The sequence below is a fragment of the Squalius cephalus genome (assembly GCF_949319135.1).
Source record: "Squalius cephalus genome assembly, chromosome: 12".
Classification (NCBI taxonomy): domain Eukaryota; kingdom Metazoa; phylum Chordata; class Actinopteri; order Cypriniformes; family Leuciscidae; genus Squalius; species Squalius cephalus.
The window spans coordinates 4,093,906-4,120,774 of record NC_137133.1 but is presented as its reverse complement, the minus strand read 5'-3'; the positions used below and the strand labels follow the sequence as shown (position 1 = coordinate 4,120,774).

The following is a 26,869-nucleotide window of genomic DNA, read 5'->3' as shown; positions in this document are numbered from 1 at the left end:
CATAAAGAATAAAATAGAGAGATAGAGAAAGCTAACAAGACTGATCTTATACAATCACTTGACTTGAATTCATGCTGATTCATGGAACCAACTGATTGTTGATTCATGAAGTCACATCTCTGATGTGCATCTTTTTGGGCTGTCCGTTGCAATATTCATCTCCAATCCCTGAGCAAAGCATACTTCAAAGAAATGCCTACTTATTCATTCAATCCCTCACTCATGCGTATTCATCTATTTATTCACCTGTAGTCAGGACGCTGCTGATTCAGCAGATACAGATTAAACGCACTCTCTAAAGCTTACAGATTAGCGCTGTTTAATCTATAAGAAATACTCACTGAAGTGTACGACTGTCATGTCATGTTGGAATGACATCAAAATATTTATAACTTTCAGGCATTGCATTGACTAACAACTAAAAGAAAGCCTTGGCTGAAGTGATGCAAAGAACTGATGTGGGTAATTTTTATCGTAACTGCTGTGGCAGGCTGTCTGTGACAGCGCTGATGAATCTTCGTAGCTGGAAATACTTCAGTTCAAGCGTTTTTCTGCAACGGACATACATAAATGGACCGTTAGCCTGACGCTGAGGGAAGTTTTCATTGGGTTTTACCTGCAACGCGCAGCAGTCTGGCCAGGCTGAGCAGGAGAGTGGACTGTCTGTACGCAGTAGGGCACTGAGAGATGCACTCCTTTATCAATGATAGACGATCTGTCTGCAGACGCACTGCAGAGAGAAAGAGGAAATGAGAGAGCGGGACAAAACAAAGACCAAAGTTAAGACCTAGCAGAAATCCAGTAGCCTTTGCAGTAATATATATACACACACCGGCTAGAATAGCCAAAACGTGCAGTATACAATCAATGTTTCATACAAGCCCACTAATCTGGCATAATTTGCCACATGACCATACATTTACACAAAAACACATAGATAGGTGAAGATTCTTCACTTTAAATCATCAGATTTTAACAGTAACATTGGTTAAAATTTGCCACATGACCATGCATTTACACAAAAACACATTGGGTCTCATTCATGAAACATTCGTAAATATACAAGTAAATATGTGAGTGATTTGCGCGTAAAGAGACCTTCCCGAAAACTCTTCTCCTGATTCACAAATACTTCATAAACGTCAGATGTGATAGCGAAATGTGTGTGTGTGTTAATGAATTCCAATCAGTCGTAAATGGGACGCACGTGCACGCTCATTCTCAATTACCATAAATCCCGCCCATTAAATCCGACTGACAACTATATATGGGCATCATATTATGACACCAAACGAAGGATTTCAACATGTCTTCTCAAAAGCGAATGAAAAAGAGAAATTTCTCAGATGCAGAAATTGAAGTTTTATTATCAGAAGTTTATTATCAAAACGCCATATTTTATTTTCAAGCGTACATAGTGGCGTATCAGGTCCTAAAAAAAAGGAAGCTTGGCAGCATATTACATTTTACAGAGTTTCATCTGTTAATCGAACAGTCCCAGAAGTAAAAAGAAAAACCGTATGTAATTACTATATATAATATTTTTTCAAAATGCTGTGTAAATATGTACCCGATTAAGGTGAATTAAAATGCAGCCTTATTAATGAGCAAAACGTTCGGATGTTAAACGCACTATTTACGCGTGGCTGGGAGCAGGTGTAGATTTCTTTCGTACCAACTAACATTTGGAAAATACGAACATTTGAATGAATCCGAAAATTTACGCCAGAACCACTTTACACACGATTTACACAAAAATTCGTTCTGCTCGTGTTTCGTGAATGAGAGTGAGACCCATTGATAGTTGGAGTTTATTCACTTTAAATCATCAGATTTAACATTAGCATTGGTTTTATTAGATTTCTCTACACTAAGAGAACGTCCTTTGTAATCTCTGTAGAATATCAGACAAACTGTGCATTATTTGTCACATGACCATATATTTAGACAGAACCCATTACATACAGCTGCCTGTGAAGGAACACACATGAAAAGAGATATTCTGTTTAATGTTAAAAAAAATGTAAAGATCAGCCATTAATTATTAAATTAAACCATTTTCCCCCACAAAATAATTTTTGAGGTAAAGTGTACCAGACACTTTATGCTAAGTTGTGGCTCAAATAAAAGTGAAAGTAAGCTTTGCCTATGTAAGACTGGAAGAGAGGGCAACTCTCTGAGAGAACAAAGCAAATTAACATTTGAACTCACTCTTGTGCACCATTCGAGACGCAAGTCTCACCTCAGAATCATCCTAATCTACACCTCTTTCCCTCTTCCCCCATTCCTTCTCTCTCATGCTGAGATCACCAAAATTCACCCAAGAATCTATATGGTTTAATGTAAATAATTATCATACAGTATTACACATGTTTGGTATCATTTGAAATGTCTCAGTGCGACTGGTACAATTGTCTCATTCCCAAAGAAGTAAAACAAAAGGTAATCAAGTTTTTAAGAGTTTAGAGATAACTTGCACACAAAGGAGGGTGGGTCTTCCAGACAAAAGGCCTCCTGCTCTCAAAAGGTGTAAACTCTGAATGCAAATTCCCATTGTTAGCAAATGTTTCCATGTGAAAGGAGTTTCTGTCTTGGTCTGGGTATATAATGAATTGCAACAAGTGGCTCGGGGCGATTCGTAGCTCAAATTAGCCCGTGATGCTGAGAGTGGCCGAGACTCTCAGCATCATGTATTTTCTGATGTCAGGTTCGCACCTTTTCTCTTTATTCCAGAGCATTTGATGTTTTGTATTTATTATCTTTGAACTGATTATGTAATTGGCATGATACATTTGATTTTATTCTGACTGACTCGGAAATTGTTTTCCCCAAGTAGATTAAACGGATTTGTACGTTCCCGCAAGTTTTGTGTCAGATTAGTGACGACTAATATTTGGCATTAATTCAAGTGTACGTGTTTTGTAAAGACAAGAAGTGAATTTCCATTTAGAACAGCAAAAGTGCTGCTTGACCAATCTAAATCTGGGTGTGTCTTACCTCTGTTTTAATTTAATGTTACTTTATATAAGTGTACGTGGGAAACCACGGCATGGCCAATCCAAAGCTATTATAAGAGAAGTAATGTTGGTCAGCTTATATCTGTAATAGTGGCCATACCTCTACTGAAGTAAATGTTACTTTAATTTCAAGTGTATGCAATCACGGGGGCTATACCAAAGAATCTTTGATTGTGTAAGCGTGAATGTAACCGATCTCAGGTACATAGCAATTACCTCTAGTGACCAAAGCTGGCGAGTCTGTGATTGTGAGACCCGCATTAAACAAGGCGTGAGGACCTCTGAGCGACATAGCTTCCTAATATGAATGGATAAAATATATGTAAAGAGTTAAAAAGAATAATCAAACATTTGCTCCCTTTTAATGATGCTCAGATATAATTAAAACCTTTTTCATTTATGGGGTCAGATGAAATAACGTGGTAATACATATTAATATTTCATTTAATCTTGTTGTGTTGCGTAAAAGGAAAGACAGTAATGCGCAAAAACCTTCACCCGTATTATTGGAGACCGCCATTTGGACCGATAAACGGGCTTACACCTACTGTACAAATGTTGAAAGATTCATTGCAAACTAAAAAAGTTCTTAAAATACTAATATGAATATTAAAATATTCTCTTTAAATATTCCATTTTAAATATTGAATAAAATAGTGTTTCTACCAGATTTATGAAAATGTGGACAACATGCAACAAATTAAATCTTGTAAATGGCTATGATACAGTTTTCTTTGCAGTTCTCATTTAACTTCATATTTTTACTTGAAATGTAAATCCTTAATGTGGGGTAAGTTGTATCTCTGGACCACTTTTCTTTTTTTTCTTTTTTTTTGAGAAATGGATACTTTCACCTAATTTCAGTTGATGGCACACACCTAAAAATCTAATTTCTCCTTGCACAGAGGACAAAGTAGTTAAAAAGTGGCACAGCTTACCCCACTCTCCCCAGACCATAATGCAACTCACTTGAATTGACTTTCCATTTCCATGGCCCGTCATTCACACTGCTACACACACACACACACACTATTAAAAAACCCAAACAGTATACAGTATGAACTGTGCAGTATACATCAGCTAGCATTTATTTAGATCACAGCAAAGATCTTAACTAAAAAAAGGTTTAGGAAAAAAACAAAAAACACGGAATTCGCCGCACGCACTCTCCACACTTCCTGTCATAACAAGCAAGTAGTTGTGATGTGTGGTAATTGGATGGACACAAAGCAGGGCTCTGCTGTCTGACTGAGCACAGTTTAAAATATTGAGCTGGAAGTGGACTGTGCTGGAGGTCACGCTGATCTGCACCAGGCAGGGGGCCGAGCCGGGCCACGAGTTACAGGCCTGTGGGGGGCAGACAGCTCCATCTTTAGAGGAGACACCACTGGGGACCAGCCAGCCATCAGCAGCACCTGCCAAACCCATTAACCTGCTTCCGAAAACAGACACGCTTCTGAGCGGGCAGCAATAAGAGCTTTTTTGTTTTGCTTAAACGTGAACCTAATTGATTACAGTTCAGCTTTTGCTTCTTTATCTTTCACTCTTTTACTTGTAAAGTAGAAAAGCGAAAGTTTAAATGAATGGAGAAGATGGGTAATAAGCAGATAAATGAAGGTGTAAGTCAAGCTTTGAGGCAGGCTACAGCTCCCTGTTGGACGTATAACTTCTCCTGCTAGGAAAAAGACTGGCGCGCACAGACAGCCGCGGGGTCACTCGGGTCAGGAAGGGCGAATGAGCTCAAGGAGAGTTTCCACTTTATGTATTCAGACTTCCTTTATAAGTTTAGGAAGGAGAGATGAGCTGCTCCTAGCCTTGCCTCGACTAGATAAAAGAGTTTCCACACTTCTTCAAAAGGACACTGGGAGAAGCACACATGGGGCTAAAGAGGCCTTCCTCTTTTTAGAAATATGAGTACTTTTACTTCACTTTTCACATGTGTTGTATTATCAATGAATGATACTTTGAATTTGTCTCTACCATCTCACAAATGTGCTTCACTGCACACAGCAGATTAAAATTAGATGATTGTCTGCTTTAGATCTCCAGAACATTAACATTGGTTTTTACCAGATTTCTCTTTTGTAACCTCTACAGAGTATCTGGTAGAAAACTGAAAATGAATGAAGAAAAGCTCTTGATGACAGATGAGTGTGTCAGTTATATCACAAGAACGCGGGTCTTGACGAATTAAGGGCCGTCAATACAGGACATGTTCTTGTGTAAAAACAGCTAGACGGAGCCCAAACGAATGGATAAGAAGAAGTTTCTCAAGGTTGCTACCAAAAGTCATGGTGCAACGGCCAAATATGTTCATTTTGTGTATATAGACCAACGATATAAAAGTCATTTCCGACTGGAACAGATCTTTAACACACATCTTTTCAGTTTTTATAGTATGAACGATACGGAAGAATGAAGGAAAAAAAGGTGAGGTTTTGACTAGCGCTGGATAATATAACAAACTTGTATGCTTCATCGCTCAAAAATGTTTACCCAAGTGGCATTCTTGACTGAATTTAGAACAGAACTGCTTTAAGTTCACTGTAAACCATGGCTTAACAGGGCTTATTGCTTTTATAAAACTGTTAGTCCATAAAAATATTTATTTTAAGTGCCGCAGTAAAACTTTTTTTATAAATTGCTGTTAATTGCTATGAATTGTTATATTACTGCATAAACTAAAATTATTAAATATCACTCTCCCTAATGCTAATCTAATAAAAAAATCGATTAGAAAAATATGAAGGCAATAAAGATTTTGAATCGGCATGACAACAATGGCTGTTCAAAATGATAGGGAAAAATTGCTTCTTTTTTTGTGTGGCCATTTTAGTGCAAATACAAACAATTATGTTTTTTAAAAGAAGTCTTTTATGCTAACAAAGGCTGCATTTATTTGTATTATTTTATTTTATAAATAATACTACAATTTAAAATAACTATTTTCCATTTTCCAACTATTTATTCCTGGGATGGCAAAGCTGAATTTTCAACCGCCGTTACTCCAGTCTTCAGCGTCACATGATCCTTCAGATTCTAATATGCTGATTTGGAAGAAACTTTTGTAACATTATATATGTATTTACTGTCACTTTTGATCAATTAATGCATCTTTGCTAAACAAAATTAATTTCTTTAAAAAAAAAATCTTACTGACCAGAAATCTTTAAACTTTAGTGCATTTCAAATATGATCACTAGTGTGAAAAATAGATATTTTCTGCTATATTTCGACCATTTATTTTTATCAGTTTTTTTTTTTTAAAGATTTTTTCCTCACATCAAACAGAAAAAGAAAACGGAGCAATAAATAAACAGGAACATCAAGGGCATATTTTCCAATGGTCGATTTGACGATTTAGTCAGCTTGAGCACCAATCTCCTGAAGGAAATGGAAGGAGAACATATTTTCGAACAGTAGTAATAGGTTAGTGCTGATTTACCTTGTAAGGGAAGAACTTTCACGCCAAACTGCTCCAGACGAGAGAGGGCGCTGATAAGATCCAATTCCTCTTGGATGAGAGAAGGACAATCCGTGATCAACAGCAGACACGACCTGTTGGACACACACCAGTTATTACACAAAATATAATACTTAAGGGATAGTTCACCCAAAACTTCTTCACTTTTCTGAAAATTAAAAAATAAAAAAAAAAAATAAAAAGAAAAACAACACTCCTTTTGTGCCCCACAGAAAAAAGAAACTCGTATTGGTCTGGAACAACATGAGGGTGAGTAAATGATTGCAGAATTTTCTTCTTTTTTCATTGAACTGTTCCTTTAAAGCGAATCAGAGTTTTGATTATTCATATTTCTTAATTACATACTGAGACTCTGACATCAAGTCGCTTTCATACTGTTATCAGAGGCTTGCAGAGGCCCGCGTCTGCTTCACATCTGTGCTGCTATAAATGTGCTCCATAGGACAACAGGGACAGACCAAAAAACAAATAAAAGCACAGATCCCAGGCCAGCTCTGCTGTCATTTTCAGAATATAGTTTGGCCGAGACAGCTGGACCTAGGGAAGCTAGCAGTGCACTTCTGAGCCGAGCCAAGCCAACAGCAACAGAGAAAGCAGAGCAGAAATAATAATTCAATTTAAGAGCTCGAGGAGAAAAAAAAACTCAACATGAATAAATGCAGCAGTATTTTTCAAGTAGTTTCCTCAACAATCTGTGAGTTTTACATGGTAGTTATTTTCAGTGACACCGCAATCGGACCCAGAAGACTGTTTCCAGCTCCGCTTTGCATAAGATTTACTGTGGGTCGTACAACTACAGGCCAATAGGAAAAAAAATAGTTTAAGGAGCTTACGCAGCAGTTTCCTACGAATACAGTACACAACATATTAATCATAGTGGTGTGGCTTAGTGATCTGGGGTAGGCAACCACAAGGTTGTAGTGTAAAACTATCACCAGTGACCTTGAGTGTACCGTGTCTGTAATAAGTATAAATGTAAGAAGCTTTGGTTATACTTTATTTTAAGGTGTCTTTGTTACACTGTAATAGGCCTTTATCGCATCACAATAGAACGCCGGAAGTAGCCGCGAAAAATTGCTGAAGCGGTGTACTGCGTCTTCCGGTTACTGCGTTCACCATGACTACTTCGCTCTCGCATCTCCCAAAAGTTTTTTTTTTTTTAGTTTTCTTGATTCCATTTTCCAATGGTTTAGTTAAATTGTTATAACCAATTGTTTTTAAATGTAATAATTTAAGCTAAACTTTCTTCAAAGGTTAAACCAAACTTTTATTTTGACGGGTTGTTGTGTAGACCTTTGACGGGTTGCCGTGCCGTCTCTCCGTGTTTTATGATATGGTTTTGATATAACGATAGTTTTTCTCAAATGAAGCTAAAATACTGCAGAAGTGACTCTCAGAGCGGCTGTGTTGATGAAGTGCATTAAAATCCTCATATAGGCTGAAAACATCGCGAGCGTCATGCGTGCCTCAGTGTGTGTGTGTGGTAAATAAAACAGAGCGTCTGTGCCATTCATTCACAGAGACACGCAGAACATGCATGATTCCTATTTAAATAGTCTTTATGTGGTTTAATATTGACAGACACTGGTCTATATCGCGATTTTATTTAAGTTTAATGACCTACTTTTCATCTAAAGGTAACTAAGTAACCACCGGAAGTGCGAGTACACTTCTTGGCGATTTCGAACGTTCCGAAACCAGGAAATGAGATAAAGGCCTATTATACATTTAATCAGAGTAATATTAAGTAACTACATGTACTTACTATGGGGTTAGGATTAGGGTTTGGTTTGGTTTAGGGTTAGTTGCATGTAATTATGCATAATTTATAGTAACTACATGTAGCATATGTAACAATGACACTGTAAAATAGTGTTACCGAAGCTTTATTTGAAAGTGTCTGCTAAATGACTGCATACTTATTAATCAAACATCATTTCCCCTGGGCAAAATTTACATTTGGACATTCAAACATTTGGAGGCCAAAGATCCAATTAATATCTTTGTATTGCAATACAAAATATATACCTAGTGGCATTGAATAATGATCTTTTAAATGAAAAAAACAACAACATATTTTTGTAAAGAATTTAATGATTTTTTAACAAACTAGACTCAAGATAATTTAAGTGGATACCTGAAATCAATTCTCCTTGCGTAATGCTCATCACATTCCCAAGGATGTAAGGGAAAACGCATATAAACAGTGTTTTCAACAAAAGAGAAGCTTTAAGGTCTCCCTATGGGTTTCCTTCAAAATAAAAGCTTAATGGTTAGGAAATTAGGAAAGCCATAAATATTAGTATTGTAACTTTACAGTTGTACTGTAAAATAAAATTGTTATTACTACAACATTATTCTTTCTTATTTTTTTATTCTATAGTGAAATATTTCATTGAGGATATGTCTTATTGTGCTAATATAATTATAGTCATATTGATATATATAATGACAGATTTTTGGGCTAAATTATGCATCCTACAAACAAGCACAGCAAACTCAGAGCTTTTTTTAAAATCAGAAAAAAAAATTATTCTTCTTTATTTCCCTCCAATTAGGAAACAAAACATTTCCTCACAAATCGTGCAGCCGAACAACTAACATTTGACAACCAGAAAGTTTACAAATACTTTATCTTAATTTTGAACAGCACAGTACATCTATTGTTTCATTTAAAGCCTAACAAACTCCCTTTTTGTGACATATTTTGCTGGAAAAGTGTTCTTTTGCAACATTTTTAAATAAATGCCATTGGTTTGATATTTTGTTATATAACACCATGACATTCACACATTTTTGTGTGTTGTTTAAAGAGTGTAAATAATTTAGTCTATATTTATATAGTATACTTACTATTAGGGCTGGGTAAAAAATATCGATTTCTCGATTTTAATCGATTCTCATTTTTACAAAACGATATCGATTCTTAAATCCCAAGAATCGATTAGTCATCCTGTTTTCAGTTGATGAATGAATGGAACATTGTTGCGTGCATCCCCATCCAATACATTGCAATAATCTTTGTGCTTTGCTATTATTGATATGAAACAAAGTGTCAGATTACGTCCATTTTCTTACGAAATTCAAAAACATAGGCTAAATTACCGTTTTGGCGCTGTGGCGTGAGATCGCTCTGGCGCAGCTCAGCTCATAAGCGGCAGCACGCACATGATCTTCTCTTCCGCCTTAATAATACCAGTTACAGCGCGAAATAAACATGAATGAGCATCTGAAAGTGTGCTAAAAGATAGAGTACAACTTATCGAAGTCCGTATCATGTCACATGGAATCGCTCAATCAGTGTCTCGACCGTGGAAAGACGTTAGTAAACAATGTCATGTAACGTCACATTTACCTCAGAAAAAACATATATCCAGTGACCATAAACTCGTTAGTCAGCTAGAAAAATGAACTCTAGAGAGGAGCATTTTGTTAAATATATGCACCATATTACATATTCATTATAATTTTTAATGTTCTTCAATATTTAATGCATGTTTGAATAAATCTGGAAAGTTTATGACAGCCACCATTTAAATTTTTATATAATTTCATATAATTTTATTATTATAAAAATAAATAAAAGTGTATTTTAAGTGTTTGTATACAAATCAGTTATTTTTTACCTTCAATATTATAGGAGGCTAATGAAGCCAATAGGCTACAACTGACTCCCATAGTTTGCAGCATTAGTTAAGAGATTTGTTTTCCTTGAGAAAATTTGCAATGTATTGTAGCCTACCTGATATCCAAAATAATCAATATTGAATCGAATCGAATCGAATCGTAATCGAATCGAATTGCAAGCTTGTGAATCGAAATCGAATCGAATTGTGAAATTTGTGTCAATACCCAGCCCTACTTACTATACATACTTTGGCCTTAAAGCAGCCGTTACACTGAAGGTGATTAGAAGGTATGATGGTCTGGATCATGGAGCTCAGGGGCCGTATTCACAAAGCATTTTATCTTACCACTAGGAGCACTCCTAAATCACACTAAAAGATTTTAGCTAGGAGTTTTCTCTTAAAAGTTATTCACAACGCCTTTCAGACCTACTCTTAGTAAAGAAAAATGACAACTCCTAAACTAAGAGTGAGTCTTCGTTGCTATGGATGACGTCATTACTCATGCACGAGCTTGACTGAAGTGACCACCTTGATTGGCTGATGATTGTAACGCGGGAATGATTCCAAACCCCTCCCCTACGATGATGAGTGACAGGTGACAGCTCTGAGAATGCGTGCGCTACACAAGTAGTGCGAAGGACGGAAGATGATGAATAACTGAATAAATAGCCTAAATGAATAAAGAGTAAGGCAAAACAAATAGCCTAGTAGCCTAATGAAACATATGGATTGATGCAATATCTTTGCAACATTATTGAATTAATCTGTCACTATATGCCTCTGCCTACGTTTGCAAAGAGAAGAACATTTTAATTTGATTCACAATGAAACATTACAATTAGTTTACATGCAATGAGTAGCCTAGTTTTGGTTGTAGTTGGTGGCGTTATTGCATCCCTAGTTATGCCTACAATGCAGAATTGTTCCTCGCGATGGGAAGCTCCTGTAGCGCCGCATACGCATTTCAAAACATCGCAGCGTGAAATGCCACAAAAAGCGGTTTGTGAAGGTCTTAGTGAGTTAGGAGTCCTCTGGACTTCTTTTAAGCTGTCCCAGGCTTAGGTGCTACTTTTAGGGCTAAAATGCTTCGTGAATTACTCTTAGTCAAAAAAATTACGAAATTACTAAAGTTACGAGTGACACGCCCATTAATTTTAGGAGTTGCTCCTAAATTCGCCAGTTAGGAGCTACTTTTAGCCTTAAAATTCTTTGTGAATACGGCCCCAGGAGTCCAGGAGTCAACCAAAGGCTTGAGGAACTAGAAAAATCATCATCAATTCACCACATTACAATCCCACCAGATTTCTGAAGCATGGACGGATGAAAACCCTCATGTTCCTTTACCTCATCGCTCTACTTACTTTCCACTGAACACTTTAAAAACACTCTTTCAAATGTGTCAGAGCAGCCCAAACGGTTTCAAGTGGTTTCCAAGACAACTGCTTTACTATTAAAATGTACCAACAGCACCAGCTATCTCCAAAATCCCTGTAAAACCCATTCAACAAGAAACGACCGCTCTAAACACTCTCCGCACAGCCCTCTGAGTCCTGGGGCTAAAAAGGTCTTTGTAATGAAGGCCTCTGATTAGCCCCAGTAAGCTAAAAATTACAAGCGTTTTTTCTTGCTTTTGTTTGCCAGGAAGTGTCTGTATGCGACGACTTAAGTACTCGCTCTCTCAGGATTACACACGGGAATCCTGTCTTCAAGGCCAAGACACAGCACTTCGCATTGACACTTGAAAAACATCTCTTTGGAATTGAACGAGGGGATGTTCAGCAAAGCTAATAACCCAGAAAGGTGGAGATTTTAGATTTCCATGAATGTATTTTAGGTTATCAAGGTCATTTGTTTAAAAAAAAAAAAAAAAAGATTTCACACCTAATTTAAAAGTAGTATTAATGGTTTTGCAAATGTAGAAAATGTGAAAATTTGTGGAAGAAACAAACTTCCTTACGTTCTATTATTTCTATCGAGATCCAACAGAAATTGAGTTTTTAACAATGCAAAAATCAGATTTTTCTTTTCTTTTTCTTTTTTAGTCAGTTTAGTACTGATTTATGAGTTAGAGGGTTATGTTTTGATTATTTCATTTATTTGATTGCCACCCAATTCCCTTCTTCTGGGTACCTTTTTGTTCTTTTCTTTCCTGTAAATATTATTGTAAGTTGGTTTGGTTTATGGGTTCTTCCCACTATATTCTTGTAAATAAACACGTCTTGATTGCCTTTAGAGCTGTGGTCTTCTTTGCCTGCATTTACACTGGTACAGGGTCAAACTCCGACAGTTAATGTTATTCCCAATACCCCTTTAATAATCGCAGGGTACGTAACACTTTTGCTTGGAAAAGTAATAATGAAAAAATAATGGAATCAGTAAACAGAATCTCAAACGTGCTTGCTTGATGCATAAGTACCATTGAGGTTTGTTCTTGTGCGTCAAGCAAGTACGGTCGACCATATTTGATGTGCTCCATGTATATGCGCTGGATCCAGAGCTGATCAGCCCTATACGCACACTACGCAAGTTGCGTAGGGCCCCGCAAATTACTCAAGGCCCCGCCTCCCCCTCATGTCAAAGCGCGTCAATCAAAGTTTACAATATCGATGAGAAAATTAAGCGGAACTATCCTTCTGATCACGAAAAAGAGAGAAAGAGAGAGAAAACACAATGAGAGTGAATTGCGGGAACAGCAATCAGGTAGTTCTCTCCTCTCCAAGTTTGATGTCAGCAAGGAACAGTAAAGTTAAGTTGATGTGCATCTTTACCCAGCTGGGCAGTGCATATTTTGGTCTTTCTGCACCTTGCTTACACTTCCAGGGCTGTGTTCAGTGACTTTGTGCCTGACACAAAAAATAGTGCGAGTGAAAAAATACAACTTTTACGTTTGATAAACTACTAAGGGCAATGGTGTTTGTTTATAAACTGCAGCTCGGAAAAGATAACCGCGTCGCGCGTTAACATGCGTTCATATGCGCGTGCACGAAATGCAACGCGCACTTTCCAGCAAAACATCTGTGGGGACCAGTACAATATGGGCACGATGGCACTCCTCATCATAGCGCACATACTTTTAAAACAAGACAATGATTATCTAGTCTCCAAGTCAGTTTAGTTACAACTCTGCAATAAAGCAAGATGGAAAGCAATGTACTGACATTGACTAGTGATTTATAGGCTATATTGCATTTAAAATGTTGATTGGCTGGACATACTGGACAATATGGATGCACATCCCTCAGTAAATAATAACCATCAAGTATCAAGTATTGCGTTTATCATTTAAAACACAGTGACATGCTATGACAAGCCATTTTAGCTTTTATTAATTCACAGGATGCATTTTTGATATCAATAATTCAATTTATACAATTTAAAATGTGAATTCTTGATATCAAGAATGTACTTTTTCTAGTAACAATGTCTATTTTTGATATCAGGAATTTCATTTTCATTAGTACTAGTTACTGGGGTTTCAGGTGTGACTTTTGTGTGGCAATGGCAAATGGTTTACATGGGTCACGTTGGTAGGAGGGCCCCTTTACAGAATTTTGCTTAGGGCCCCAGGGAGGTCAGGATCGGCTCTGGCTGGATCAGTGTTTATATATAAATTAAAGTCTAAACTAAATCTATTCATCATATAAAGCGACCATGTCTCTTCAGAAGACTTGGTTTTAACTGCACAATTTATATGGAATTCTTTTACGATGTCTTTATGAACTTTTTGAAGCGTCACAGTTGTGGAATGGACTTTCAATGGAGGGATGGAAATCTCTCAGGTTTTATAAAAATATCTTCATTTTTGTTTCTAAGATGAAGATGACGACTGAAAGTGCTATTGGTTTGGAACGAAAAGAGGGTGAGTAAATGATGACAGAATGTTCCTTTTTAGGGTGAACTTTCACTTTGAATAGTCTTAGCAAGGACTTAGCAAAGCACTGAAATTCTTTCTGAACTACTGACTCCAAAACAGGAAGACTACTGTTTCTTTCAATAAATAGAGAAATCAGTCAGTCAATTGGTCACTTTCCAGTCCTAGAGTCCCTCACTGACACATTCTCCCTCCATTTTGTTTTCAATCTTTCAGTCTCTCTCAATGGAAGTCCTAGAATTTAAACATTAAGCTCATAATTACTGTCCATCTAAGTTTCCAGTCTGTCAGTGGCATCTGAGCGTGAGAGAATGACAGTGATGCGAGACGCGTGCGAATTGCATATGGAGTGGCGGCCCGTCCAGCCCACGAACAGGCGACGGCCTAATTACTGACCCACTTTGCAACACGGCCCATCGCTCAGGGGCCGCAGTCTGTCACCCTTAGCGCTCCAGCCCAAGACAACAAAAATAGACAGACAGACAGAGAGACTGGAAACACATTAACCTAGAGCTCCAGGGCGGAAGTGAGCGACCGACTGTCTGTCTCTGATGGAGTCCATCTCTCATTATGGCAGCTAATTACACCAATAATAGCCGTTGTGAAGAGCTGGACTCATAAGAAAGGCAGGAGACCAGAATGACGTTGGAAGGTTTGATTCCTGCGGGGTTTCTTCCTCTTTCATCATAAACTCCTTACAAAACTGCAACGGAGTTTGAAGAGACAAGGAAGTTTCAGGCTATTTTCACAGATTTTTAAAAAAAAAATTATTTGGGGGGAATTGATAGCATTTTTTTCAGCATTTTATTTCAGCTTTATGATTAAAGAACAAAAAAAAATAACTAGGCCTATACTATTCTGCTATTTCTGAGTAATATGTCAAAAAAAAAAAATTATGAAAAATGAATAAATGTCTAACTTTTTATTAATTTATTTTGCGATATTGTAAGATCCATTTTTGTATAATTAAAATGAGTTATTTTTATGCAATACAATAATACCTTTATTAATATTATATAAAATTAATAATAATAATAATAATAATAATAACAACTATATATAAATTTAAAAAAAAGAGTTGCACTGCTTTACATGAGAAATATGGGTAATACTTTTGGTGCGTTCAAGTCCTCCTGGGAAGTTCGTACGTACGAGGTGGGAAGTCGTGCTTATAACGGCATGTGCGTTCAAGTCACTTTCGTCGGAGCAAAATGGCGGAGTACTTTCTCTTAATTAATTACACAAAAATACAGTAAGGTTCTTAAACTCTTGTTCTAGAAAATGAAGAACAAAGAAATGTGCATCAGGTGTACTTTGTATTTTTATGTTTTTAATTAATTTATGAAGCCACTGCCAACACATTGTTACATGTTGCATAGTTATATTATAATACTATCATATTCTGTGCTGGCGATTAGCTAACTGCGCTGTTAATAGAAAAGCCTGACAATATCACAGCTAAATACCTTTACGTATTGTGTATTCCGCCATGTTAATCACTGACACGCCCCCAACTCGTAAAGATCGGAGCTTAGAGAAAATCCCGAGCTCCCCACTGGTATTTACGACATTGTGGTGGCGTTCAAGTGCGAGATGACTTGAACGCACCATTTGTTTTACAGTGTCCTTGTTACATATGTTACATGTACTTACCATAGTAATAACAGTAAATTATGCATAATTACATGCAACTAACCCTAAACCAAATCCTAATCCTACCCTAACCCTATAGTAAGTACATGTTGTTAATTATTATTACTCAGTACTTAAATATATAATTGCACTGTAACAATACAAACACCTGAAAATAAAGTGTAACAGAAATATGAAATGAATAGTTCAACAAAATTATTATTATTATTTTTTTGTATTTTTAAATTTAAAATTAGACCAAACTTTGAGTCATCATTCAAAAAAAAAAACATCATGTATCACAAACATTGAGGATTTCAATGTGTAAAGAGTCAAAGAGAGACTTAAACTAGGAAAGTCTCCCACTCTCCCCTGACCTCATCCTTTGTGAACCACTGGAAGTTTAAAATATGAGTTATAAAGATGCTGAGCTTTATTTTGTGCTGGTTTTTGCTGGTTCAAAAAGACTGAAGTAGCACAAACCATCCAAACAAATCAGATCATCATGGGACGTCATACCTTGCCAGGTTCATGCAGGGGTCACTGAGGGTTGCAGAAGAGTTGAAGTATTCACGGGCGGCCGCCAGAACCAGCTCCACGCTGCGGCTGTAAGACACACGGGCGTGAGCTTTACCACGGAACGAAACGCTGACCGGAGTGTCCTCTGACACGGCGCTGCAGTGCATCAGCTGACCCGCCAGACGGACATTTTCCTCTCGTCCCGAACACAACAAACTCTCCACAAACACCTGCATGGACAAGAGAGACAGAGTGAGACAGAGTTAGACAGGGAAAGAGAGAGAAAGCGATCAGTGCCATGTAGCAGGGACCCACGGGAAGCACACGTTCAGGTGGCAATTAATCACCTGTCTTTAGTCAACTGCGGGCGAGAGAGAATCACTACAGGAGAAATATCAAAAACTGCTCTTTCAATGACAACACAATCTCATGAGCATCTCAGTGCATCAGCTGTGTCATTTCAATGCCTTCAGATACATTAGGCAGAGTAAGAAATCAGCATTTTGTGCGGTTAGGCCTATGTGTGTGTTCTTCAAACTAAAACACTGTTCAAAGTTCCCTCATTAAAACTCATATAATCCAAAAAAGAGCAAATTAATAAATAATAGATATAGCTAATTCTCTCATTACTCATTCTGTTCTTCCCACAAAATCCACTGAACACTATTTGTTGTGTGGTGATGTTAAGAGCATCTTTATTCTTGAATATTGTTTATTGAATGTCACTGTTATAGGGTGCAACTGGCGGATTCTTAAAGTAAAAATACAGTTTATTTTCTACATAGGGGAAGTGTTTTTTAATTATTTATATTGACCACCAATTCCCCAATGAAGAAAATGAATAGGATTTTTACTACAGGAAGCCAACAGTTGCACTCTATATTGGTGACAATCAATAAAACATCATTTAAATCAACAATTAACTATAATGACATACATACTGTGAGCTACGAATCTGTTAAGAAGGTGGATACACTTCTGGTATGCCATCGGTCCACATTATTTCAACTTCTTTTTAAAATCGTGTTTAACTGTGCAATTCCTAGTGAATAATTACACTACACTAAATTTCATCAAAAATGTCCTGCAAAAATGTATCAGTTTACACCAAAATCTTAAGCAGCACAACTATTTTCAACATTGATAATAATAAGAAATGTTTCTTGAGCACCAAATCAGTATATTATAATGATTTCTCAAGAAACATGTGACACTGAAAAATTCCGCTTTTCCATCACAGGAAAACATTACATTTTAGAATATATTAAAATAGAAAACAGTTATTTAAAATTGTAATAACATTTCACAATATTACTGTTTTTACCCAATTGTTGGATTAAATAAATACAGCCTGGGTGAGCATAAAAGACTTCTTTTAACAACCACAACACACCGACCACAAACTTATGAACTTTTGAATTTGTAAATATCGAAATATTTTGTAATAAACGTAGATAAATAACAACTGCATCTATAGATTCATATCTTTCCATCATAATTAAGTCATTTGCAATGTTTCAAGGGATTGTAGTTTAGTGAACAATCAAATTGAAATTTGTAGCATTACTGTGGAGAAAATATTAAGACATTTGTCGAAAGAGTGTGTAGGCGTGTTTCCATTACAGATTTGCGCAAAACTTTTGCGATTTTTTTCTAAATGTTGACAAAAAACTATTGCGAATTGACGCCGTTTCCATTAACCAATGTAACGCGACTAAAACGTAATTTTTTCCTCTCGCGATAAGTCGTTGGGAGGTTTACGTATATCCCAGCCACTGCACTAGCCATTAATATTAATGGAAGGAGACGTATGTGTGTTATCCAAGCATTAATGGCAAGGAAAGACCCTTATACTGTGTCTGTGAGCGGCACATATGAGGAGTTTCTGGGTGTTTCTCCCTCATTTCTGCTTCTAGGTCTTGATTGTGGCATTTCTTTGAGGTTTAGAATCCATTATTCCTGTAATTCTTTTGTCTTATATGAATTTAATAAAGAACTCTGTCTCGTCTTCTGTCCAAACACACCGCGTCATCAACGTCAGCTGACCTGTTTCCATTGCAGTTTTGTGAAATATTTCTTTTTCAAACTGCCTGAAAAACCACCTCATGCGAGCGCAGAAACTTTTTTTGCGATAAATTAGAGTTTTTGTGAAATTGACGTGTTTCCATTGGGCGTATTTTCAATTCGCAATTTCAATTTGCGCAATTTGAAGGGTAATGGAAACGCGGCTTGTGTTGCAAAACCAGAACGCCATTAGCCGTGGCCCTTGGAGTTTCATATGGTCTTTAGAAATATAATCTGCAAGCGCTTTAATCTGTCTGCATTACAGAATCCAATATCTGCAGTGCACATTGCACCTATAAACATAACACGGTTAACTCCCGACACCGCACAAAATGAAATATCCGCCCCTGCTCGGTCTGCGAGCCAATGAGCCATTCCTAATGCACACCCACAGAAGTGAGGCAGTTTAGAGCTGGTTGCTGAGGTTTGTGTAAGTTCATTAGCTGTTTAGCTATTGAGGAGATTTCAAAGCAACTCTGCTGCACTCCGTCAAATGGACCCAGACGCAGAGGGGAAATGGTGAGAATGCCAATGCCATAAAACTACATTCAAGTTCTTTCATGCTGCTCTCCGAACTTTCGATTTACTGCTCGTCTGGGACAGTCTTTCAGTAGCTTGGAGAAAAATACAGTGCAGGAGCCCATACTGACAGGAACTGGGTAGGAGCAATTCAAAAAGAGAACATGTTGAAGGAGAATTCTCTTTTGTTGGTGTTTTTTAATCATTTTTCTTGCTAGTCGAGGGGGTGAGCAGCAGAATAGAGGATGAACTCCTGACGGCAAGTTCAGCTCAGCTGTTCTGCTCTTGATTGTGATGAAGAAATCGATAGTGACGGAACGCAGTCTCGTAAGAGAATGCCTCTAAATTACAGAGCAAACAGACAAAGCCCACCATCAGCATCAGAATAATGCTTAGTGTGAGACACTTTCACACACACACATACGGATATACAGTCATACACTTACAGATGAAAACCAGGGTGAGCAACAAAAGACGGGAACGAAAGGATAGATAATGTTGGAGCTGTGAGGCAGAAGGAAAGATCACAGGAACTCAATATCTCAAATGCCGCAGTAAGGATCATAACGTATAGTGTAGAACAGTGAAACAAAATAGCTTTGTGACAAACCAGACAGGTCACAACAGTAAGATTGATAAATAAAATGCTATAAAATACAATATGATTTAAGCATAAATAATATAATATAATATAATATAATATAATATAATATAATATAATATAATATAATATAATATAATATAATATAATATAATATAATATAATATAATATAATATATGAAGAGTTCAGATGCAAAAGCCTCTAAGTGCCATCTGAAATTTTCTTCTAGAACGATCATTTTTATCAAGCTCGTATATTTAGGTTCAGTAATTTCACTTAAATGGCAATACAAATTACCTATTAAATTGTCATTAAAGTGAAATTACTGAACTTAAAAATACGAGCTTTATAAAAATGATCATTCTAGAAGAAAATTTCAGATGGCACTTAGAGGCTTTTGCATCTGAACTCTTCATATATTATATTATATTATATTATATTATATTTTATTATATTATATTATATTATATTATATTATATTATATTATATTATATTATATTATATTATATTATATTATATTATATTGATGGTAAGTTTACCTGATGGCAGGTTTCTGGCTCTAGACAGGTATACACATTCTGCTGCATGTCCAGGAGATCTTGAAGTAAACTTCTCCACACTGTCTCACTCACAGGAGGGTTTCTAAACAAACAACAGACAGTGAGACAGGTGCACATGAGCGCTCTGGGAAATGTTAAGGTGGTTGTGTGTGTGTGTGTGAATGTGTCATACTTGCGTCCTGTGTGTCGAGTGAGTAGGACCATCAGCTGGTAAGCTTCCTCTTTGCTGCCCTGACTCTTCTTCACGAATGAGATGGGCTTTTGGAGACCTTGTTTCTCTAACACCTCAGCAACGCTGGAGAGAGACACAGAAAAAAGCGTGACTAAATTAAAAGTGCTTAAAATGTAAAAACAGACTAGTGTGTGAACTTGTGAAGCCCTATAAACCAATGCTATATGAATATGGCTCCACTTTTAGTGCAATATTTGACAAATTCACTCCTATTTTTTCATATCCACAACTGTAAATAGGTTGATAATCTGTAAATATGTTTATTCTGACTTGACTTGTCCTTATAGTTTTAAATTTTGTTATTCTATATTTTTATTATCATATGTCTTCTTGTTGTTTTGTGCACTGAAAGCTTCATTACCAAAAAAAACATAAAAAAAATCCTTGTGTGTGCAAGCCCTCACTCTTTACACTATCGTTCATGAGTTTGGGGTCAGTAAGATTATTTCATGTTTTTGTAAGAAGTCTCCTATAGTCATCAAGTCTGCATTTATTTGATAAAAAAATGCAGTTAAAACAGTAACATTGTGAAATATTTTTTTTTACAATTTAAAATAACTGTCTTTAATTTAATAATAATATTATATATATATATATAGAGTACACACATACATACATATATACATGTATTTTTTTTTTGCAATTGTAGTCTTTTAAAAAGGCATATATATATATATATATATATATATATATATATATATATATATATATATATATATATATATATATATATATATATATATATATATATATATATATATATATATATATATATACACACTCTAGGATTTTTTTTTCCTTCTCCAGAATAATAGCATCTACATAACTGGACTGGATACTACCAAGTGACAGATGACAGATTTTGCAGCAAAATATCAGTTTAATTGGATGCATAACCTTTGACATACATACCAAAAGATTTTCTCTACCTCAAAAGTTGAGACTGTTTTGATATCCAATATGCACCCATTTTTTTTTTATTTCAACCCACCAGTTGAGGACCATCATGGCAAACTACATCAGAAGCCATGCTTAACCACAGCTATGCCAACAGCTGCTCGGAGGAGCCAAGAACAGAAAGAGGTGTCTGAATGAACCTCAGTGAGCTGAACTGGTGCGGTGCCTAGCTGAGATGCCCTCAATAAATGAGGATATGCTGTCCCATGAGGGCATCTAGCACAGATGTTTTCTGTTTCCTTCCTTTCTTCCAGTCTCACACTTCTTCCCTCGTGTCCCTTTCTTTCTCTCTACAATCTGCTGGGGCCAGATTTTTTTTTTTTTTTCAATTTTTGTGCTTCCCTCTCTCTCCTCTCTCCATCTGTCTATAGCTCTTTAAGTCTTCTCCAATGATCATGACCTGCTCCAAAATTAGCTGCTTGAACAAGCAAACTGTTTTACTTTTCAATTTTATTTTGATTATTTTTATTTAATTAACCACATATTTCTGTAATTCAAAGCATATTCTGTTTCTGAACTCCCTGAAACACCTTGATTGTAGGCTTGAGGATTCTTCAAGGAATGTACACATTACAAAATCCCTCATTTCAATAATTCCTGCACAAGACATATGCAAAAAATAAGGGGGGGCGAGGCCTGGTTGAGTTGCGTTAGTACTGTGTTGAAACTTGTGGTTACAGTAAGAGGCGTGACATTCCCAAAAAACGCGTTCGATGCAGTTGACACGTTCTGTGCGGTTGACCACAACACACTGGTCCAGCTGACCAATCAGAGTGCATTGTGCTTTTAAGAAGGAGGGGCTTCATAGAGTCGGGAATTAAAAGGAATGTTACTAACAGACTGGGAAGAGAGGTGGAGCAATGATGTAAAACGTGAAAAATAATGTATTTTTGAACATTCAAGCATGAAAACCTATTCTAGTAGACACCAAAAACAATAATCAAGACTCTGTAGAAGGGCATAATATGGCCTCTAATATATTATCATATGAAATACTACAATATATTAATAATAAATTCCATTAATTTTACGTTTTTTTTTTATAATTTTTTACTTCATCGGAATGGTTTTGGCACTTGCTATGTGAACACAAAAAAAGAAAAGAAAAATGACCTCACGGTAATTTTTTAATGAAATGAATGGGAGACAAATTTCATATTTCATATTTCAGGCCAAACAAAATCTTACCGAAAGCAAATTTTTTGAGATATCAACCTCAAATTTGGAACACAACTTGTTTAGGTTTAGGGCTTTGATTTTCTTGCAGTTTTAGAGTAAAACATGTTTTTGAAAATATGTATTTCATATAAAAATTGAAAATAATATTTTTGTGCATTTTTCATAACAATAAACATAACTTCAAGTTCACTTTTTAAAACTTTTTTCACTTCAGCAATAATCTGAAGTTTATCAGTTTAAAGGGGTGGTATAATGCCCTTTTCACAAGATGTAAAATAAGTCTCTGATTCTCTGAGCAAAAACGCACCGTTTTGTGTCTGTTCCTTTAAATGCAAATGAGCTGCTGCTCCAAGCACAGGGGGCGGAGCTTCAACAGCTTGCACTCACACAGACATGCACTGAAAATTTCTAAAACTTTTAGCCTTTTATGTTCAAATCAGATTCAGACAAAGATAGAGACACTCATCTACAACGTGTAGAATGCAACAGGACGTTTCTGAATGGTTAGTTGATGAATTTATGTATGTGTAGTTATCTTTAGTCACTGATTAGCCTATTCTGCCTTGATAATCTATAAACCGTGTTCAGGGGGCAGGGTTTATGTAAATTCTAGGGTTGGTGATGTCACTAACCCGGGAGGAATGTCGTATAGTCCTTACCAGCCGTTTGTTGTAGTCCTTAAAAAGCGATTTCTTTAAAAGCAAATATCTCCCTTTGCTTTGAACTTTGAGCATTGTAACTTTGCAGATGTTGTTTATGCTCAAACAGCAACATTACACACTAACTAAAGTTAGAAAAGTGAAATCATAACCACCTCTTTGAGTTGGATTATAAATACAGCGTAAATATAATTTAGTACCATAAAATATTTAATAAATATAAAATATTTAATAAAAAACATTATCGAACTAAAATATAGTATAATTTATAATAATCATTATCACAATAATCATTTCATTGAAATAATATTCATTTTTAGTCATTATAGTCATTTTTGACCGACACACGAAGAGCACCAGAGGGTTAATGGGTTCATTCACTATAATTAATTAAAGACATGTATTTTGTAATTCATGCAAAATTTATTTTATGGCAGTAATGCTCAAGTGCATGTCCATGTGAATAAAACAATCAATATATTGCCTTCTAAAGCCAATTTTTTGTAATGTCTAGTCGTTGTGAACAGAGTATGTCTACATTGATTTCTTTCAAAATAGCAAAGCAAATCCTGTTTTGATTTGCCCCTTTAACATTTAAACAGGGAGCAGAGAGCAAGGAGATAAAAGAAAACATTGGCAATGGTACAATTCAGATCCAGAGAGGGGAAAGGGTAAATCTTGCGAGACAAGTGATAAAATAGAGAGCAAACAAGAGAAAAAGAGTGAAATTAAGGCTATAGTGACTGCGCCCTCCCAGGCCAGTCATAAATATCTGTGAGAGAGACTTTCATCATCCTTTCCTCCGACAGAATTCTAATGGATCCAAAGGAATGTGTCTCTACGGAGCCATTACAGGCTGATCACGTCACCTGAGTCGAGATTGACACACACGCAAACAGGCGCAAGGAGGAAAAAAAACAGAAATACATGCAATCAATGTGCAGCATACAACACACACACACAGATGCTTTGTTCAGACTGGGAGGGTTTGTTTTTTTTGTTTTTTTGGGGGGGTGGGGGGGTGGAGTCTGCACAAAAAAAATAATAAGATAAAATTAAGTCAAAAGTTTATAAATTTTATCCTGAAAATCAGATTTCTTTTTTAATGTGTCTTTGTCTGAACACCCAGACTGAATTTCAATTGTCATTCAGGAAGTGTTACGTATGTAATGTCACACAAAGTGTGCAATATGGTCTCAAGCTGTGTTCGGATAAACACATTTATGCTCCATCTTTTCTAATATAGCAAACTAACTGACATTGTCTATGAAGTGAATGGTAAATGAGTAAATGAGTGTACACATCAGCAGGTTTTGGACAGTACATGCATGAATGCGTAAAACGCCTCAGTTCTCTCGTGTGCTTCATGAGGGAGATGTCATGAAGGACGTGAGCAGAGACAAAATTTACAATTTCCCATCCTTTCTTCCCACAATGAAAGCTATTCTCAGTAGTTGAAGAGAAAGTCTGTCTCTTTCTCTTTCTCTTGAAAGTCTCTTTCTCTTGTCTCTTCGTTGAAGCTAACATCATTACACACCGAATACTGACTACACCAGCGGGTCACAAACTTTTCTGGTCAAGTACCACCTCTGATCAAATCAAAACTAGACACAACAGCGTTCCTTTCTTTTCCATTAGCTTTGATTGCTGAAGGGCTGTGAGAAACACACACATAATGCTGTATTTAGATTAATACTAATAATTTAAACATTGATCGTCGAACAAAAACAGAAGCTCAACCGAACCTGCTTGAAGCGCCAGAACAAACCTCATTGGTTCTTGCGGAAGCTCAAACGTGCTGCGTAAAGGTCCTTTCTAGTCCAGTCATTTTAAGCCAAAATGGGGGTCAACCTTGAACAAATTGCAACAGAAGCAAACTCAACTGATTTTGTATCCTCAATATGTCCTGAGTAAGGAAAAAAAAGTCCCGAAGAATCCCATTAGAGGAAAGTTTTGAAAAAGACCCAAATATAGCCTATTCATACGCCTATTTTTTTTTTTTTCTCACGTGAATAGGGTAAAAATTTTAACCTTTAGATATCAACATGAAAATTACTGTGTTGATTACTTACATCAAGACAAACAAAAAATGTATTACAAGTTTTTTTTAAATTGTTTGTTAACATGGACAAGTACTTCTTCCTGCCTCTATGTATTAATGCTCATGGGTATCCTAAATGGGTTCCATTCAGACCATAACATTAAGTATTTTACTGTTATATGTCAACAAGATTCAACAAGACATTTTCGCCTGGCTATACCCAATGTTTAGATCTGTTGTGGTATTTATGCAAATTAGCACATATGTAATTAGATTATGCACCGTTTGTCCATGTTAACAAACAATTTCAAAAAACTTGTGATACATTTTTTGTTTGTCTTGATGCAAGTAATCAGCGCTGTAATTTTCATGTTGATATCTAAAGGTTAAAAATTTTACCCTATTCACATGAGAAAAAAAAAATTAATAGGCGTATGAATAGGCTATATTTGGGTCTTTTTCGAAACTTTCCCCTAATGGGATTCTTCGGGACTTTTTTTTCCCTTACTCAGGACATATTGAGGATACAAAATCAGTTGAGTTTGCTTCTGTTGCAATTTGTTCAACCTTTTTTCCTAAAATGACTGGACTATTCACGGCACACTGGACGCGATTTTGACGCACGAATAATTCGCGCGATGGTTTTATTTTTTGATCAGCTGTTTGTGTAATGAGTGCTTCCACACCGAACGCGAATGCGCTGCGGCGAAAAAACGACTTTTATTTTTTTTCCGCTTCGATGTTGATTTTTTTTTTTTTTACTTTTGCGGCGCCAGAAAAGGCTTCAGCCAATCATACACTACAAGGACAACAATTTGAAAGACAATGTGTGGCGTAGCATTGCCAACCAACTCGGTTATCACGACTGTGAGTGTGTTGTGTGATAGTTTTAGTCGTTGTATAGTCCTGTGCTGTGTAGGCTAGCAGGCTAAACTACATTTGGGATAGAAAGCTAACACTATTATCGTCAAAGATCCGTGTTTACTTTGAACATGTAACAAAATGTAGTGAGACTATTTAGGGCTGCTTTCAGTATACTATACATTCTTTGTGTGATATCTACAGTTTCTAGTCGAATGATTTTAACGTGTTACATGTAATGTGTATTGACATTACAAAACGTTGTTTAGTTGAAGATGCAAAAAAACTGTGGAAAAACCTCAGGGACACCTATGTGAGAAAATGGAGAGAGGAAAAGGAAACTAAAAGTGGACATTAGCATACTCCCCTTCAGACTCTCTGTTTTTTAAGATTGGGTGCACCCAAAACCTTCTTTTCTGTCTTTTAAAGAAAATGAAAAGCTCGTCTTCACTGGATGATGATGAAGAAGTGTCCATGTTTTCTCAGCTGTCGGCGCGGAAGTTTTGGAATGTTGAAGCTCTGAACGTCACAGACGTCGCAAATTCGCGTCGCGGCTGATGTGAATGGTTTTGACGCGAACTATTCGCACACGAACTATTCACTTTTTCGTTTCGCTTTTTCGTTACGCGTCCGGTGTTAAAGGGCCTTATAGTGGAGCGGCTAAGTGCTTATGTTTGGCAGAATCGTTCAGTTTATGATACAAGCGTGAAAATTGGCATGAGCAGTCTCCATGGGTCACTTGACAAGAAAATTTTCCGAGCCACTTGAAATTTCAAGATGGTGGCCATTTTTCAAGATGGCCGACACCTTAGTGGAGCAATTAGGCTTAAGAAATCATTTAGTTGGTGATACAAGCATGAAAATTGCCATGAGCCTAATTGCTCCACTAAGGTGGTGGCCATCTTGAAAAATGGCCGCCATCTTGAAATTTCAAGTAGCTGTGGGTGGATTATTGTCTAGTGACCATCAGAGACTCCTCATGCCAATTTTCATGCTTGTATCACAAAATAAACCACTATATCACTTAACTGCTCCACTAAGG

The 26,869-nt window shown here is 36.5% G+C and overlaps 1 protein-coding gene across 2 annotated transcripts in view; it reads right to left on the bottom strand.

Moving 5' to 3' along the window:
- The window catches only part of nbas (NBAS subunit of NRZ tethering complex), a 194,546-nt gene that overhangs the window by 109,504 nt on the left and 58,173 nt on the right, over positions 1-26,869 (bottom strand). For both annotated transcript variants that reach the window (XM_079887640.1, XM_079887641.1), the window contains exons 28-32: positions 20,071-20,193; positions 19,878-19,980; positions 16,153-16,382; positions 6,463-6,575; positions 617-730 (exon numbers count right to left, since the gene is read on the bottom strand). In XM_079887640.1, coding sequence (XP_079743766.1) covers positions 617-730; positions 6,463-6,575; positions 16,153-16,382; positions 19,878-19,980; positions 20,071-20,193 — 683 coding nt within the window. The remainder of the gene's footprint in view (positions 1-616; positions 731-6,462; positions 6,576-16,152; positions 16,383-19,877; positions 19,981-20,070; positions 20,194-26,869) is intronic.